Source organism: Hyla sarda, chromosome 3, assembly GCF_029499605.1.
Source record: "Hyla sarda isolate aHylSar1 chromosome 3, aHylSar1.hap1, whole genome shotgun sequence".
Taxonomy (NCBI): Eukaryota; Metazoa; Chordata; class Amphibia; order Anura; family Hylidae; genus Hyla; species Hyla sarda.
In genome coordinates, this window is record NC_079191.1 from 33,508,698 (window position 1) to 33,526,832 (window position 18,135).

The 18,135-nt window shown below is 42.4% G+C and overlaps 1 protein-coding gene across 2 annotated transcripts in view; it reads left to right on the plus strand.

Moving 5' to 3' along the window:
• Positions 1–18,135, plus strand: part of EFHC1 (EF-hand domain containing 1) — a 35,034-nt gene that overhangs the window by 15,677 nt on the left and 1,222 nt on the right. For both annotated transcript variants that reach the window (XM_056564029.1, XM_056564030.1), the window contains exons 6-9: positions 1,247–1,467; positions 5,590–5,730; positions 7,331–7,544; positions 10,117–10,258. In XM_056564029.1, coding sequence (XP_056420004.1) covers positions 1,247–1,467; positions 5,590–5,730; positions 7,331–7,544; positions 10,117–10,258 — 718 coding nt within the window. The remainder of the gene's footprint in view (positions 1–1,246; positions 1,468–5,589; positions 5,731–7,330; positions 7,545–10,116; positions 10,259–18,135) is intronic.

The following is an 18,135-nucleotide window of genomic DNA, read 5'->3' on the forward strand; positions in this document are numbered from 1 at the left end:
CCACAGGATGCCATATGGAACCTGTATACCTCTATGGCCAATCTTATCTCTGCTTAAAAGGGTACTCCGCCTTTAGACATCTTATCCCCTATCCAAATCTGCACCCAGCTTTCATTTAGAGCATCGGGTGCAGTGCTGGAGGCTCGTGATGTCACGGCGATGCATCGGATGTCTGGGGTGCCGCAGATGAGATTGCGAGGGTCCCCAGCGGCGGGACCCCCGCGATCAGACATCTTATCCCCTATCCTCTGGATAGGGGATGAGATGTCTTGGGGCGGAGTACCCCTTTAAGGGGGCCAATAGGAGTCTTTGAATTAAACTTATTCTTAATATTGTAATCACTTTTATCATTCATCCTTTCATTCGCACATGTAAATGTGGTGACCCACGGGTGTATGGCGGAACCACGGGTGTAGCGGTGTGACTGGTGGGATCAGATGGTATTAACCCCGGGGGAAAGATGTTGTTAAACTCTAATGTTCGTGATGCCAGTGTGGTTTTAGGGTTCCAGAACACCACATGCCCAGTTCCTCCGCTATCCCAGTTGCTAGTAGTGAAATGAGAGTCCACAACCAGTTATGGTCAAACAGAGGCTTTACTGAGTATAAGACAAATGAAATTATCTTCACAGCTAAGGTCAGAATTCCCAGAGATGTGGCCAGGACCCAGAAGGACCTCACAGCTTGCTGGACCAATATACTTGTAATTAACTTGACTTGAGATTGGACTTGACTTGACTATATGCAGGACTTGACTAGTTTCAGTGACAGCAGACATAGACTTGAGACTTACTGGAATGACTGTAGCTTTTGGGGTCTTCCAGATGCTGATCACTTGCACTGAGATCTCTGGTGGTTGATGCGCTCAGTCAGGTAGTAGGTGGTAAGAGCTAAGAGCTGCTTTCAGCAGAAGAGCATGTTAAGCTGGTGCTCTCTGGGAGAACATGTGACAACAAATCATGTGACTGCATAACATATGACAGACTTACAAAGGTCCTTGAGACCTCCCACTGGTCCTTTGTACTACCTATAGGGGGAGACCTTGCAGGAGAGCCCCCAGGTCACTGAGGGACTCAACCTGACAGGGCCTAAGGGTAGTACAGGACCATGTCCTTTACTGGGACATCACATAAAGTTTAATTTGATTCTAACTTTTTGGTTACATAGGGTCACTGCTGCATAGACTATTGGTTTCTGCAAATCTTAACGCTATAGACAGGGAAAATAACTTCATCCTTTCCCCACAGACACCTTTCCAAAATGTATCCTGGAAATCTCTGACCAGGAGGTGACGGAGTGGTATTCCCCCCAGGATTTTATTGTGGGCCAGCATGTCAACATTCTGGGGCGTAGGTTCTTCCTGTATGACTGTGACGACTACACCCGGGACTTCTATAAGGACAACCTCGGAATCCAAGACATGACACCCGCTGAGGTCAAGAAGCCGAAGGAAGAAGAAGTGAAGCAGGTAGACATACAGCGAGGCCGTCTTTCCCCTAGAATTCCTTGCGTTTTGTGTTTGATTTAGCCATTTCTTGGTCATATCTGTATCTTGGAAGGCTTGGTCACTATGGCCGTCATTACAGCTCCTACAAGGCTTAATGACAATGGCAGAGATTTATCAAAACTTGTGTAGAGGAAAAGTTGTTGAGTTGCCCATAGCAACCAATCAGATGGCTTCTTTCATTTTGCAGAGGCCTTTTCAAAAATGAAAGAAGCGATCTGATTGGTTGCTATGGGCAACTCAGCAACTTTTCCTCTGGACAGGTTTTGATAAATGTCCCCCCAAAAATACCGGGCATGCTAATTTGCATAAATAATTATATATACGTGACATCACAGGATGCGCATATGCAGGGGAAATTTTGTCCTATTCTGACCCCTATAACTTTTTTATTCGGGCCTGTGTGAGTGCTAATTTTTTGCACCCCGATCTGTCGTTTTTAACAGTACCATTTTTGTTTTGATGTGACTTTTTGATCGCTTTTTTTTTTTAAATTTTTTTATTAAATTTGGGAGTTGCAGTTAGTTACTAACTACAACTCCCAGCATGCCCTGATACAGCCTGTGGCTCAGCAGATGCCCCAAATGAAAACTACAACTCTCAGCATGTTGGACTATATAATATAGGTCAGTGTTTCCCAACCAGGGGTGCCTCCAGCTGTTTCAAAACTGCAACTCCCAGCATGCCCTGATACAGCCTGTGACTCAGCAGCTGCCCCAAATGAAAACTACAACTCCCAGCATGTTGGACTATATAGTAGTATATAGTATAGGTCAGTGTTTCCCAACCAGGGCGCCTCCAGCTGTTGCAAAACTACAACTCCCAGCATGCCCTGATACAGCCTGTGACTCAGCAGCTGCCCCAAATGAAAACTACAACTCCCAGCATGTTGGACTATATAGCAGTATATTGTATAGGTCAGTGTTTCCCAACCAGGGCGCCTCCAGCTGTTGCAAAACTACAACTCCCAGTATGCCCGGACAGCCATAGGCTGTCCAGGCATGCTGGGAGTTGTAGTTTTGCAATAGCTGGAGGCGCTTTGGTTGGGAAACACTGGTATAGTATATGGCGCAACCTATGAGCCATAAATGGTACTTGTGGACCCCATTCATGGTTACAGACCCCAAAAGAGAGCCCCTAAAAACTCCAGACTCTAAAAAATACAAATATAATACAAATAAATACAAATAAAAATACAGATATCCAGATCAGACGCAAAAATTAATTTAGACCCCAGGTCAGAGCTCTAAAAAAAAAAAAATATGAACCTCAGGCCGCTTACATACAGGCCCCTAAAGAAATGCAGACCCCCTATAATTGAAACCTCAGAGCCAATGCCCTTATAGGGGTACTCTACTGGAAAACATTTTCTTTTAAATCAACTGGTCCCAGAACGTTAAACAGATTTGTAAATTACTTCTATTAAAAAAAAATCTTAATCCTTCCAGTACTTATTAGCGGCTGTATACTACAGAGGAATTTCTTTTCTGTCTGATCACAGTGCTCTCTGCTGACACCTCTGTCCATTTTTGGAACTGTCCAGAGTAGGAGCAAATCATTGTACAGTTGCCTTGGTAACCTGACCCCCCAAAATGGGCCGTGACTCTCCATGCCTGATGTAAGAACAGATACCCTTTAATGCAGACCCCAGAACAGACACCAGGATATCCAGGGATAGAAAAACGGAGCTTATTTTTTCTAGAAACAGCACCACAACTGTCCTCAGGTTGTGTGTGGTATTACAACTTGGCTCCGTTAACTTCAGTGGGACTGAGCTGCAATACCATTAGGGTTGCCACCTTTCTTGCAAAAAAAAAAAAATGTAAATGCCGGCCATGCTCATTTGCATAATGAATTGCGTGACATCACAGTATACACATATGCGTGGGAAATTTTGTCCTATCCTGACCCCTGTTAGGCTGGGTTCACACTACGTTTTTGCCATACTGTTTTCAATCCGTTTTTCTAAAGAAAACCGTATGGCAAAAAAACGGATGGAACAGTATGGGAAAAAGTAAACTGTATGCGTTTTTAAACAGTATACTGTTTTTAAAAGTGCATACAGTTTCGTCAGTTTTTATAGAAAAAAAAAAGCATACGTTTTTGAAAATGTTGTCCATTTTTAATGGGAGGGGTCTTGGTGGGGACTTTAGGATTCAAATGCGCATGTGCAAAGTAAAAACGTATACGTTTTTCCCGTATGGAACCGTATACATGTGCGTTTACCATTGACGTCCATGTTAAAAAAAAAAAAACTTATGCGGTTGCAGTACGATTTTTAAACCGGAGTCAAAACCGTGGTTGACCACGATTTTGTCTACTGCAACCGCATACGTTTTTTTTTAACATGGACGTCAATGGGAAACGCACATGTATACGGTTCCATACGGGAAAAACGTATACGTTTTTTACTTTGCACATGCGCATTTGAATCCTAAAGTCCCCACCCAAGACTCCTCCCATTAAAAATGGACAACATTTTCAAAAACGTATGTTTTTTTTCTATAAAAACTGACGAAACTGTATGCACTTTTAAAAACAGTATACTGTTTAAAAACGCATACAGTTTACTTTTTCCCATACTGTTCCATCCGTTTTTTTGCCATACGGTTTTCTTTAGAAAAACGGATTGAAAACAGTATGGCAAAAACGTGATGTGAACCCAGCCTTACTTTATTATTTCTCCTTATATGGGACTGTATAAGTACTATCTTTGTTTTAATGTGACTTTGTGATCGCTTTTTTTTTTTTTTTTTATTAAATTCAAGAGTTGCAGTTAGTTACTAACTACAACTCCCAGCATGCCCTAATACAGCCGGTGGCTTAGCAGCTGACCCAAAATGAAAACTACAACTCCCAGCATGTTGGACTATATAGTAGTATATAGTATAGGTCAGTGTTTCCCAACCAGGGGCGCCTCCAGCTGTTGCAAAACTACAACTCCTAGCATGTTGGACTATATAGTAGTATATAATATAGGTCAGTGTTTCTCAAACTAGGGTGCCTCCAGCTGTTGCAAAACTACAACACCTAGCATGTTGGACTATATAGTAGTATATAGTATAGGTCAGTGTTTCCCAACCAGGAGTGCCTCCAGCTGTTGCAAAACTACAACTCCCAGCATGTTGGACTATATAGTAGTATATAGTATAGGTCAGTGTTTCTCAAACTAGGGTGCCTCCAGCTGTTGCAAAACTACAACACCTAGCATGTCGGACTATATAGTAGTATATAGTATAGGTCAGTGTTTCCCAACCAGGGGTGCCTCCAGCTGTTGCAAAACTACAACACCCAGCATCTTGGACTATATAGTAGTATATAGTATAGGTCAGTGTTTCTCAAACTATGGTGCCCCCAGCTGTTCCAAAACTACAACACCTAGCATGTCTGACTATATAGTAGTATATAGTATAGGTCAGTGTTTCCCAACCAGGGGTGCCTCCAGCTGTTGCAAAACTACAACACCCAGCATGTTGAACTATATAGTAGTATATAGTATAGGTCAGTGTTTCTCAAACTGTGGTGCCTCCAGCTGTTGCAAAACTACAACTCCCAGCATGCCCGGACAGCCGTTGGCTGTCCGGGCATGCTGGGAGTTGTAGTTTTGCAACAGCTGGAGATGCTCTGGTTAGGAAACCATTCCGGGAGTTGGAGGATTTCTTGGATAAATACTGGCCATTGCGTTGCAGGTATTTAAATATAAAAATACCGGCAGGGTGGCCAAAATACCAGCTGTGCCAGGTGGCAACCCTAAATACCACCCACAACCTAAAGACAGGGGCTGTTTTTGGAAGAAATCAGCTCTGTTTGTCTAATACTTTACTAATGACCCTAGATGCGACTACCTTTCATGACAGGCCGCAAAACAGATCCCCCTCCTTTACATGAATACCAGAATCCTCCCTTATAGGGTCTATAGACCCAGAACAGGCCACGGTCGAGTTCTAAAATGTTTCTACATCTACAGCAAGTTATGGCTGTCGTAGGGTAAAAACTAAAAATAATTTGGGCCGTCATATGGTTATTGCTTTTATAAGATGAACCCTTTACCCCAGCTGACCTATATCTCATGCCTCTTTCCTCCAGGACATCCCTCCATACAATGGCTATGGTCTGCTGGAAGACTCTCTACAGAATTGTCTCACTCTGATCCCTAAACCGCCCAAGAAAGATGTCATTAAGATGCTGGAGAACGACCACAACGTCCTGAGATACGCAGCTACTCTGGTAGGCTTCTCCATCCTATACTTTCTATAACACAGAACATGAACATACTTCTAGTTTTTGGGCCTCAAGTGCGGACCCTGGGGCTCCAGATGCTGGAACAGGGGGCAGTGTTTATACACTGTCCAGGTATCAGTCTATATGGATATTATACATTCATATACAGTAGCTCATATAGGCTGATATATGGATATTTGTTAGTAAAGATGTGGTGTCGGGTGATGGTAATGTGCAAATTAACCTTTTCGTGACGCCAGGGCGTGGTTAACCTATACATCACCCGAGGTTGAGCCAGCTTCTCCTGGGCCAGGCGCGGGGCAATAAGTACTCTGACACCAGGTTATGGAAAAAATGACTTTACTGAGGCAGGATAGATGGTAAAATCCATTACAGATTGGTACAAAGGGAGGTGCAGGATAAACCTTGGAAGCTTATCGCCTTGCTGGAACTTGTAGTTGATTGTGCTGTGTATGACTGACTTGCTGTATAGCAACTCACGCTGACTTCATTGACTTGAATGACTGACTTGTATGACTGCTTTAGACTGACTTGGATCCCCGCGACTTTAATGCTTATCACTAGGCTTTGACGTTGGCCTGGGTGCAGGGGATTTGCTTTATCAGATGCGTGGTTGCCGGATTGGACTTGAGGCCTCCTCAGAACATCTCACACTCTCTTCAGACTTTCTCCAAACATTACCTCAGCTACTCTGAACACACTATATAAGGGGCAGATTTGGAGGATCCCCATTGGGCTGACAAGTCACATGGTTTACCTGAATTCCTCTCAAAGGGAGGAGGCGTGGCCTCACTGTACAGGTCTCCGCCCCCTCCCTCAGTATGCTGTCTGCTCACATCTCCCCCAGCATTAGCAAAACTACAACTCCCAGCTTGTCCTCATTGACAGTAGCGGGACACAAGCTGACAGTGAGAGGATTTTTCCTCCAGCTCTGAGCCCTACACTCAGAGCTGTCAATCAAGGAAGTGTGTCCATGACATAGGTGATGATGCATGGACACAGCAGGACTAGTATGTATCCAAGCAGGTGGGGGGGGGGGGGCAGTTGTTTTACTGGCTTTTTCAGCATGAAATACTGAAAATTTTCTAATGAAAGCAATTGCAAAACCTATTGGTTATACATGCTTTACAACATATCAAAAGTTTTTGTATCTGACAGTGCCCATTTAAAGCAACAGGTACACAGAAAATGCCAATACATGAACCATTTCATAACATTAAGGGATATTGAGTCTTGAGTAGTGTGGGCCCAAGACAGACACTGAAGGCAACATCTGCCACACAGGATGGGCAGAATACTATATTCTGTACTGGGTCACCACAAAGAAACTCAACCTTTGGTGGATACTCCCAACCCAAGTTCTCGCTGGACTTAGATTGGATGGAGAAGAGGCCCAGAATAGGCTCTGAATGGGGTCTGACAACCACCGCCGGTCGACCCTGTTTCTCAAGTAAGCCCAGATGTTGATTGAATGGTCATGGGTAATGCCAACCAGAGCTTTATGGTATTACGGGCACCCTCTGGCAGATCCATCTAGTTTACCCTTATAATTACATCTAATGTTTTCCATTATGTGTCTTCCTAGGACTCAATGAACCCTGAAGACAAGGGGCGACGTTTCATCTTGTCCTACTACCTGTCCGATGATATGATCAGTATTTTTGAGCCACAAATCCGCAACTCAGGAATCATCGGTGGGAAATTCTTAGAAAAAAGCAGAGTTCCCAAACCAGGCTCCTCTATGGACAATCCCACCTACTACAGCCCAGCGGAATTTACCATTGGCGCTGTTGTTGAAGGTGAGGTGGTCTTCGACTGTCGGCATTGACTCTGGGATGTTACATTGCCCTGACTAGGGTTGCCACCCGACCAGAATTTTACCGGCACAGACGATATTTTGGCCACCCTGCCGGTATTTTTATATTAAAAAATAGTGGCCATGCAATGGTCGACATATATCCAACCAATCCTCCAACTCCCCGAATGTTGCACCATATACTCTACCAGTGTTTCCCAACCAGAGCGCCTCCAGCTGTTGCAAAACTACAACTCCCAGCATGCCCGGACAGCCATTGGCTGTCCGGGCATGCTGGGAGTTGTAGTTTTACAACAGCTGGAGGCACCCCTGGTGTGGAAACACTGACCTATACTATACACTACAATATAGTCCAACATGCTGGGAGTTGTAGTTTTTGTTTGGGACAGCTGCTGAGCCACAGGCTGTATCAGGCCATGCTGGGAGTTGTAGTTAGTAACTATCAAATTTTATTTAAAAAAAAAAAAGCGATCAAAAAGTCCCATCAAAACAAAAAATGGTCCTGTTAACAAGTGCAGATCGGGGCGCAAAAGTTGTGCCCTCACAAAGGCCCATAGAAGGAGAAATAAAAAAAGTTCTAGGGGTCAGAATAGGACAAAATTTCCCCCGCATATGTGTATCCTGTGATGTCACACATAAATAATTAATTATGCAAATTAGCATGGCCAGTATGTTTTATTTTTTATTTTTTGCAAGAAAGGTGGCAACCCTAGCCCTGGTCAGAAGAAAGGGGAGCAGCAGTAGTCTGTTATGTCCACTAGGGGGTAAACATGTACTCAGTTGTCTATGAGTTACATTAACATGAACAAGAGCCGCATACAAAGCGCTCCCCCTAGTGGCACCTACAGGAAGCTGAAATATTAAAGGGGTATTCCAGGAAAAAACTTTTTTTTATATATCAACTGGCTCCGGAAAGTTAAACAGATTTGTAAATTACTTCTATTAAAAAATCTTAATCCTTCCAATAGTTATTAGCTTCTGAAGTTGAGTTGCTGTTTTCTGTCTTAGACAGAAAACTTCAGAAGCTAATAACTATTGGAAGGATTAAGATTTTTAATAGAAGTAATTTACAAATCTGTTTAACTTTCCGGAGCCAGTTGATATATATATATATATATAAAAAAAAGTTTTGCCTGGAATACCCCTTTAACCCCTTAAGGACGCAGGACGTAAATGTACGTCCTGGTGAGGTGGTACTTAACGCACCAGGACGTACATTTACGTCCTAAGCATAACCGCGGGCATCGGAGCGATGCCCGTGTCATGCGCGGCTGATCCCGGCTGCTGATCGCAGCCAGGGACCCGCCGGCAATGGCCGACGCCCGCGATCTCGCGGGCGTCCGCCATTAACCCCTTAGGTGCCGGGATCAATACAGATCCCGGCATCTGCGGCAGTTCGCGATTTAAATGAACGATCGGATCGCCCGCAGCGCTGCTGCGGGGATCCGATCATTCATAACGCCGCACGGAGGTCCCCTCTCCTTCCTCCGTGCGGCTCCCGGCGTCTCCTGCTCTGGTCTGTGATCGAGCAGACCAGAGCAGGAGATGACCGATAATACTGATCTGTTCTATGTCCTATACATAGAACAGATCAGTATTAGCAATCATGGTATTGCTATGAATAGTCCCCTATGGGGACTATTCAAGTGTAAAAAAAAATGTAAAAAAATGTAAAAGTAAAAGTAAAAAAAAAGTGAAAAATCCCCTCCCCCAATAAAAAAGTAAAACGTCCGTTTTTTCCTATTTTACCCCCAAAAAGCGTAAAAAACATTTTTTATAGACATATTTGGTATCGCCGCGTGCGTAAATGTCCGAACTATTAAAATAAAATGTTAATGATCCCGTACGGTGAACGGCGTGAACGAAAAAAAAGTCCAAAATTCCTACTTTTTTAATACATTTTATTAAAAAAAAATTATAAAAAATGTATTAAAAGTTTTTTATATGCAAATGTGGTATCAAAAAAAAGTACAGATCATGGCGCAAAAAATGAGCCCCCATACCGCCGCTTATACTGAAAAATAAAAAAGTTAGAGGTCATCAAAATAAAGGGATTATAAACGTACTAATTTGGTTAAAAAGTTTGTGATTTTTTTTAAGCGCAACAATAATATAAAAGTATGTAATAATGAGTATAATTTTAATTGTATTGACCCTCAGAATAAAGAACACATGTAATTTTTTCCATAAATTGTACGGCGTGAAAACAAAACCTTCCAAAATTAGCAAAATTGCGTTTTTCGTTTTAATTTCCCCACAAAAATAGTGTTTTTTGGTTGCGCTATACATTTTATGATATAATGAGTGATGTCATTACAAAGGACAACTGGTCGCGCAAAAAACAAGCCCTCATACTCGTCTGTGGATGAAAATATAAAAGAGTTATGATTTTTAGAAGGTGAGGAGGAAAAAATGTAAACGTAAAAATTAAATTGTCTGAGTCCTTAAGGGCAAAATGGGCTGAGTCCTTAAGGGGTTAATGAGAAGAAATGATGTTACAATAGGTACAACTTTACCTCTGTGGTTAACACATCTGTATTTCTGCATTTCTCCAGTTTTTAGGCACCGGTTCATCATCACAGACGCAGATCAATATGTTCTAAACTATATCAGAGCCCACAAGCATCAGTTTCCATCTGACGTGTTGAGTTCATTGGAGAAACACAACAAGCCACAAGAGAAAGCGACAGAGCTAGGGTAAGAGGACAACATGAGAACATGCACTAAAATAGTTCACCGGGTCTCATTTTGGTTTTCTTTTTAACATTTAAATATTCGGCGCTAAATCTGACGTGAGAAATCTGCATAAAAAATCTGCACCATTTGGTGGTACATTTTCTGCTGCAGATTTATATGCGGAAATATGGGGCATTTGCGAAAGACACTTATCCGAATGCGTATGTCCAAATTTCATAGATTTTAAGGTCGGTTTCCCACTATAAAATCTCTGCCCAGAATCAGTCCGCTCGGAAATTTCATATTTTGAACATAGCCTTTAAGGGGTTATCAAGGAAAAAAACTGGAAAAGTATAAACAGATTTGTAAATTACTTCTATTAAAAAATCTTAAACCTTTCAGTACTTATGAGCTGCTGAAGTAGAGTTGTTCTTTTCTGTCTAAGTGCTCTCTGAAGACACCTGTCTCGGGAACTGTCCAGAGTAGAAGCAGATCCCCATTACAAACCTCTTCTACTCTGTGCAGTTCCTGAGACAAGCAGAGATGTCAGCAAAGAGCACTGTTGCCAGACAGAAAAGAGCAACTCAACTTCAGCAGCTGATAATTATTGGAAGGATTAAGATTTTTTTAATAGAAGTAATTTACAAATCTGTTAAACTTTCCTGAACCAGTTGATTTTCCCTGAAATATGCTACAGAGGAAATTCTTTTCTTTTTTTATTTCTTTTTTGTGTTGACCACAGTGCTCTCTACTGACACCTCTGTCTGTGTCAGGAACTGTCCAGGGCAACATAGGTTTGCTATGGGGATTTTCTCCTGCTCTGGACAGTTCCTGATACGGACATCAGGGGTCAGCAGAGAGCACTGTGGACAAGGCAAAAAAAGAAATTCAAAAAGAAAAGAATTTCCTCTGCTAAAAAGTACAGGAAGGATAAAGATTTTTTAATAGAAGTAATTTACAAATCTGTTTAACTTTCTGGCACTAGTTGACTTATAAAGACCCCAAAAAAAAAAAATTCCACCGGAGTACCCCTTTAATGGAGTAAGACGTATCCCTAGAGCAGTGTATTCCGACTAGAGTGCCTCCAGCTGTTGCATCACATGCCACATCCCAAATACAACTGTAATGCATTTTAATAGAGCTGTGCGTTTCACTGTATAAAAACATGGCGGGATACAGCACTTCCAATCCAGCGGCATTGAAGGGACTGACTTGTCCAAAACAAGAAATATTTTCAGTACTTCTAGGAAAAGAAACTCTGTCCACAACTATGTAGCCTGAAATTTGATTCCATATTGTGCACCGTATGTGTACATATCATATAACTACAGGCAGCGATGTGTACATACTAAATTGTGGTGTTGGGTGAGGGAAATGTGTGTAATTAACCATTTTGTGACGCCAGGGCATGGTTGACCTATACACCATCCGAGGTAGACCCGCTTCTCCTGTGCCAGGCAAGGGGCAAACAATCACTCTGATGCATGGTTACTGTTAACTAGCTTGCTTTACTGGGTTGGAAAGATGGTACAATCCGTTACAGCTCAGATTAGCATGAAGGAGATGCAGGGTGAACTTTGGGAAGCTTATCGGCTTGCTGGGATTTATAGTTGATTGTGCTGTATATGACTGACCTGACTTGTATGCAGCCCACCCTAGACTATAGTTACTTAGACTTGACTAACTTTACATGACTTGATCCCCTGACTTTAGTGCTTACCGCCAGACTATGACTTTCACCCAGGGCTAACTGGTAGTTGATGTGTGGTTGCTGGACTAGGCCTCAGGCCTCCTTCAGAATCACCTCACAGACAGACTCCACACTTCTCTCAACTGTACCTCAGCATAAAACTGAACCCTGACCTCTGGTCACACTATATATGGAGCAGGTTTGGAGCAGTCCCATTGGGCAGATAAGTCACATGGTTCACCTCTGCATACTCCCCTAACAACAATGTCCTTAACAACAGGTTTAAGGTTTAAAGGGTACCTCTCATCAAAAAAACTTTTCATATATTATAGATTAATGTATGCAGAATAACTTCACAATTGCATGTTATTAAAAAATATGCTTCTTTCTATTTAATTTTTCACTTTGAAGAAATGACCACTAGGGGTCTCCCTACCAGTCCTGGCAGCAAGCATTTCAGACTCATGCTGAAGTCCTAAACACTACGAGCTGCCAGTCTGCTTTGTTCACAAAGGAGAACACTCAGAGCTACCAGCCTGCTTTGTCCACAGCCTGTTTGGCTGTGAACAAAGCAGGCTGGCAGCTCTGAGTGTTTAGGACTCCAGCATGAGTCAGAAATGCTTGCTGACAGGACTGATCGGGAAAAATACAATAGAAAGAAGCATATTTCTCATTAACATGCTATTGGAAAGTTATTCAACATTCATTAATCTAAAATATATCAAAAGTTTATTTGATGAGAGGTACCCTTTAAAGTGACAAGTACATAGAAAATACTAACACATTAACCATTGCATAACAGTTTATAATACAGAGTCCTGAGGAATGTGGTCCCAAGACAGACATTGAAGCAGCATCTGCCACACAGGATGGGCAGGAGTACAGAAGAACACTTTATTCTGTACTGGGTCACCACAAAATGACTTCCAAAGAGTGAGAACCTATATCAGTGGGCGTCCAGAAGTTGTGAAACTACAACTCCCAGCATGACTAATGATTTTTTTTATTCATATGCATCTCCTAAATATTCAGTAGTATCAGTAATAGCCTGGATGCTCCCTCTAGTGCCTGAGTGTGTAACTGCAGAAGGTCTCTAGAACAGAGAATCATGCACACAGGCGTATTACTGCACGGTGCACCATATAACCGCCAACATGTATGAAGCTGTAAAACAGCCCTATAGAAGTCTATGGGGCCCTTCTGGGTACTTATATGGAGGTTTTCCCTCTCAGATACGAGAAAAAAAAAAGTAATATGTGCTCCATCAGATGCTGTATATAGAGACATTACTTAAAGGGGTACTCCGGTGGAAACCTTATTTTATTTTTTATTTTATTTTTTAAATCAAAGTTAAACAGATTTGTAAATTACTTCTATTAAAAAATCTTAATCCTTCCAGTACTTATTAGCTGCTGAATAGGAAATTCTAATTGCATACTTGTAGAGCACCCATGCTATGTATTGGATAGATTGAGCCCCCCACTACCTATTGTTTCTAGAATAGGAAATTCTCTCTGCTGAATCACGAGCACAGTGCTCTCTGCTGACATCTCTGTCCATTTTAAGAACTGTCCAGAGCAGGAGAAAATCCCCATAGCAAACATATGCTGCTCTGTACTGTTCCTAAAATGGACAGAGATGTCAGCAGAGAGCGCAGAGTTCCAAAAAGAAAATAATTTCCTCTGTAGTATTCAACAGCTAATAAGTACTGGAAGGCTTAAGATTTTTTAATAGAAGTAATTTACAAATCTGTTTAACTTTCTGGCACCAGTTTTAGTTGATTTAAAAAAAAAAAATTCCGCCATGTGTACGGTGCAGCAGAATCCTATGGATAACTTACTGAGACTTACTGGCTGTCTGGGCATGCTGGGAGTAGGGTTGCCACCTGGCCGCTATTTTTCCCTGCACAGCCGGTATTTTGGCCACCCTGATGATATTTTTATATTAAAAATATTTATAAAATATTTATCCAACCAATCCTCCAACTCCATGAATATTGCACCATAACCTATACCAGTGTTTCCGTACCAGAGGGCCTCCAGATGTTGCAAAACTACAACTCCCAGCATGTCCGGACAGCCAATGGCTCTCCGGGCATGCTAGGAGTTGTAGATTTGCAACAGCTGGAGGCACCCCTGGTTGGGAAACACTGACCTATACTATAGACTACTATATGGTCCAACATGGTGGGAGTTGTAGTTTTGCAACAGCTGGAGGCCCCCCTGGTTGAGAAACACTGACCTATACTATATACTACTATATAGTCCAACATGCTGGGAGTTGTAGTTTTACAACAGCTGGAGGCACCCCTGGTTGCGAAACACTGACCTATACTATATACTTCTATATAGCCCAGCATGCTGGGAGTTGTAGTTTTACAACAGCTGGAGGCACCCCTGTTGGAAAACACTGACCTATACTTTATACTACTATATAGTCCAACATGGTGGGAGTTGTAGTTTTCATTTGGGGCAGCTGCTGAGCCACAGGCTGTATCAGGGCATGCTGGGAGTTGTAGTTAGTAACTAACTGCAACTCTTGAATTTTATTTTTAAAAAAGCGATCAAAAAGTCACAACAAAACAAAAATGGTCCTGTTAAAAACTACAGATCGGGGCGCAAAAAATGAACCTCATACATCCCCGAATAAGGAGAAATTAAAAAGTTATAGGGGTCAGGATGGGACGAAATTTCCCCCGCATATGTATATCCTGTGATGTCACGCATATATAATTAATTATTCAAATTAGCATGGCCGGTATTTTTATTTATTTTTAATTTTGATGGCAACCCTAGCTGGGAAGGGTCATAAAACCATATAATTAGAGATGAGCGAACTTACAGTAAATGCGATTCGTCACGAACTTCTCGGCTCAGCAGTTGATGACTTTTCCTGTGTAAATTAGTTCAGCCTTCAGGTGCTCCGATGGGTTGGGAACGGTGGATACATTCCTAGGAAAGAGTCTCCTAGGACTGTATCCACCTTTTCCAGCCCACCGGAGCATCGGAAAGCTGAACTAATTTACGCAGGATAAGTCATCAACTGCCGAGCCGAGAAGTTCGTGACGAATCGAATTTACTCTAAGTTGGCTCATCTCTACATATAATAGCAAATTGCAAGTAACAGTGAGCAGGCCCTTAGAAGCGATGCATGGATTATTTATGTGATGTAATATGGTGGTATATGTAGGGATGTGCCCACATCTATTGGCATCAGAACTTTACCCGGGCCCTCAGTGCCCTTTCCTCCCCCCATCTTCCAGTATTCCCAGCAGCGGGCGCGGAGGATCCGGCAGACGTGGATTGGAAATGTAATCATTCCTGGACACTGAATCACCAGGGCTGGATGAGGCACGCTCAGCACGGAGGAGTAATGGACAAATTTGGCTCGGCACTATAAATACAGAATCCAAACCACGGCCCCGACTGACTCCTCCAAAATCCCAGGAGCGCAGTTTAGCTCTTACAGTTCCCCCCAGCACAAAAGTAGCACAGTAAAAACTTCTCTGCTGCATGAAATGTGTGCTGGGCCTATTACGCTTACTGTCACATTTCTCAAATTGTTCAACAGGGAGGGTCATTTTTTTTAATGGAGTATTCCGGCTTTATTCCTTGGCTGAGTAACATCCGGCATCTTCCTGCCACCACCCTGAAGATTATCTCCATGAAATGATCATTGCCCTCCATCGTCTCCTGATGAATGGGGCATGAAACGCGTTGATACAAAACTTTATGATTATATTTACACCATCTGGTCCAGATAAGTGCACATTGCTAAGTGTCTAAATTATTCTCTATTTTGAACAACATTGAAATACTGGGGTCATATGTGGTATTAGTGTTATGTCCATCAGATATGCCATAATATGCATCTGTGTGATGTCCCAGTACGGGAAATGGTCCCATACAGTACTTAGGCCCTGTCCAGTTGAGTCCCTCTGTGTCCTAAGGGCTCTCCTGCAGTGTGATCCCCATTGTGTCATCTGTATATTAGATGTTTTAGGTATAAAGGACCTTTAAGGACCTTTGAGTTAGTCACATGATGTTGTTGTCACATGTTTGTTACCCAGGGAGCACCAGCTAACCAGGTGACCTGCAGCTTGACCTATTGGCTCCTTGCTCGGCCCCCTTTATTAGGAAGGGAGGAGCTGCAATCTCTCTCTTAGATCCTGAGAACAAGTCCAGTCCAGACGTCTCAGAGTCAGTGTCCAGCACATCTGGAGGCCTCAAGCCTAAATTACAGCCACATTTCCATAAAGTCAAGTCATCTATGTCTCCTGTCACTACTTACAGTCAAGTCATCTATGTCTCCTGTCACTACTTACAGTCAAGTCATCTATGTCTCCTGTCACTACTTACAGTCAAGTCATCTATGTCTCCTGTCACTACTTACAGTCAAGTCATCTATGTCTCCTGTCACTACTTACAGTCAAGTCATCTATGTCTCCTGTCACTACTTACAGTCAAGTCATCTATGTCTCCTGTCACTACTTACAGTCAAGTCTATTATAGTCAGCGTTGCCGAGTTGAAGTCTGTCCAAACACTGCAAGTCCCAGCAGGCTGCAAGGTCCCCTCTGTGTTACTGGACACCTCTCTGGGATCCTAGCCTAGCTGTAAAGAGTATTGCCATCTGTCTAACCTCCGTAAAGTCTCTGTTAACCCTAACCTGGTCTTGGACTATTATTACTCTGCCTAACCTAGGACTAGCGGTGCTACCGTTTGGGTGGTTACCTGGAAAACCACACCCTGGCGTCACAAACATTTAGGGGTTAATAACACCTGCCTCTGGGCTACAACATCTGCCCCATGCACCTCATCACACCCCGTGGCACACCACATCTGTACACTCTAGGTCTATTTGGCATATATCCACGTTTTTTCATCTAACATCTCTTTCACCATGTGTGATCCCGCTCCTAGGTCACAGTAGCTGATCTGTATAATACCTAGGTTTTTTATTTAATCTGTGCTGGAGATATCTATTTGCTAATTAAATTTGGCACAAAGACATCTTTACTGATCACCTGTACATCTGACATAAGATTTGAGCATGACAATTATCCATAGCACTTTGTCTATATATGGCTGATCCCAGGACAATACATTTATCATTTTAATACAGCTTTAATGCTTGGTAATAGGCCATACCCTATCCTTCTCCTATCCCTATCCAGTCAGACAGGGACTGTTGAGTGAGATAGTGAGTCTCCTTTCTTTCTGTACCATAGGGCAATTTTAGGAGTGTCAGGGTAAGGTTCTAGAACCGGGCCGTCCTTTTAAAGGGGTACTCCGATGAAAACCTTTTTTCTTTTAAATCAACTGGTGGCAGAAAGTTACGGTAAACATACTTGTAAATTACTTCTATTAAAAAATCTTAATCCTTCCTGTACTTATTAGCTGATGAATACTACAGAGGAAATTATTTTCTTTTTGGAATGCTCTCTGATGACATCACGAGTACAGTTCTCTCTGCTGACGTTATTATAATAACAATGCTTTATTTATTGTTGTCCTTAGTGGGATTTGAACCCAAGTCCCCAGCACTGCAAGGCAGCAGTTCTAACCACTGAGCCACCATGCTGCCCTTAGCATACATCTGCTATGCACGGTTGCTAAAATGGACAGAAATGTCAGCAGAGAGCACTGTGCTCGTGATGTCATCAGTGTTCCAAAAAGAAAGGAATTTCCTCTGTAGCATTCAGCAGCTAATAAGTACTGGAAGGATTAAGATTTTTTTTAATAGAAGTAATTTACAAATATGTTTAACTTTCTGCCACCAGTTGATTTAAAAGAAAAAAGGTTTTCACCGGAGTACCCCTTTAAGGACGTATCATTCAACCTAGAAATAGGGGTAGGACAGGGCTTTCAATAAGAGGGCAATATAGGTAGTGGTCGTTCACCATAGGCCTTGCACCTCCCTAGGCCCTCCCCTTCCTCCTGTCACCCTATCCCCCCTATCTACCCTTTAGCAATTGTACCTATCTGGACCTCTCAACTGAGTAAGGCTGCATTCACATCTCGCTTTTGCAATATGGTTCCCGTATCAATTTTTGTTGTAAAACAACGTATGTCTCAAAACCGGACTGAACCGTATAAAACCGTATAGACCTCTGTACAGTTTTAAACCGTATACGGTTTGGAAACGGATTTCCGGTTGCATACAGTTTAATATGTTTTTTTTAAGAAAAAAAACGGATACGGTTTTATG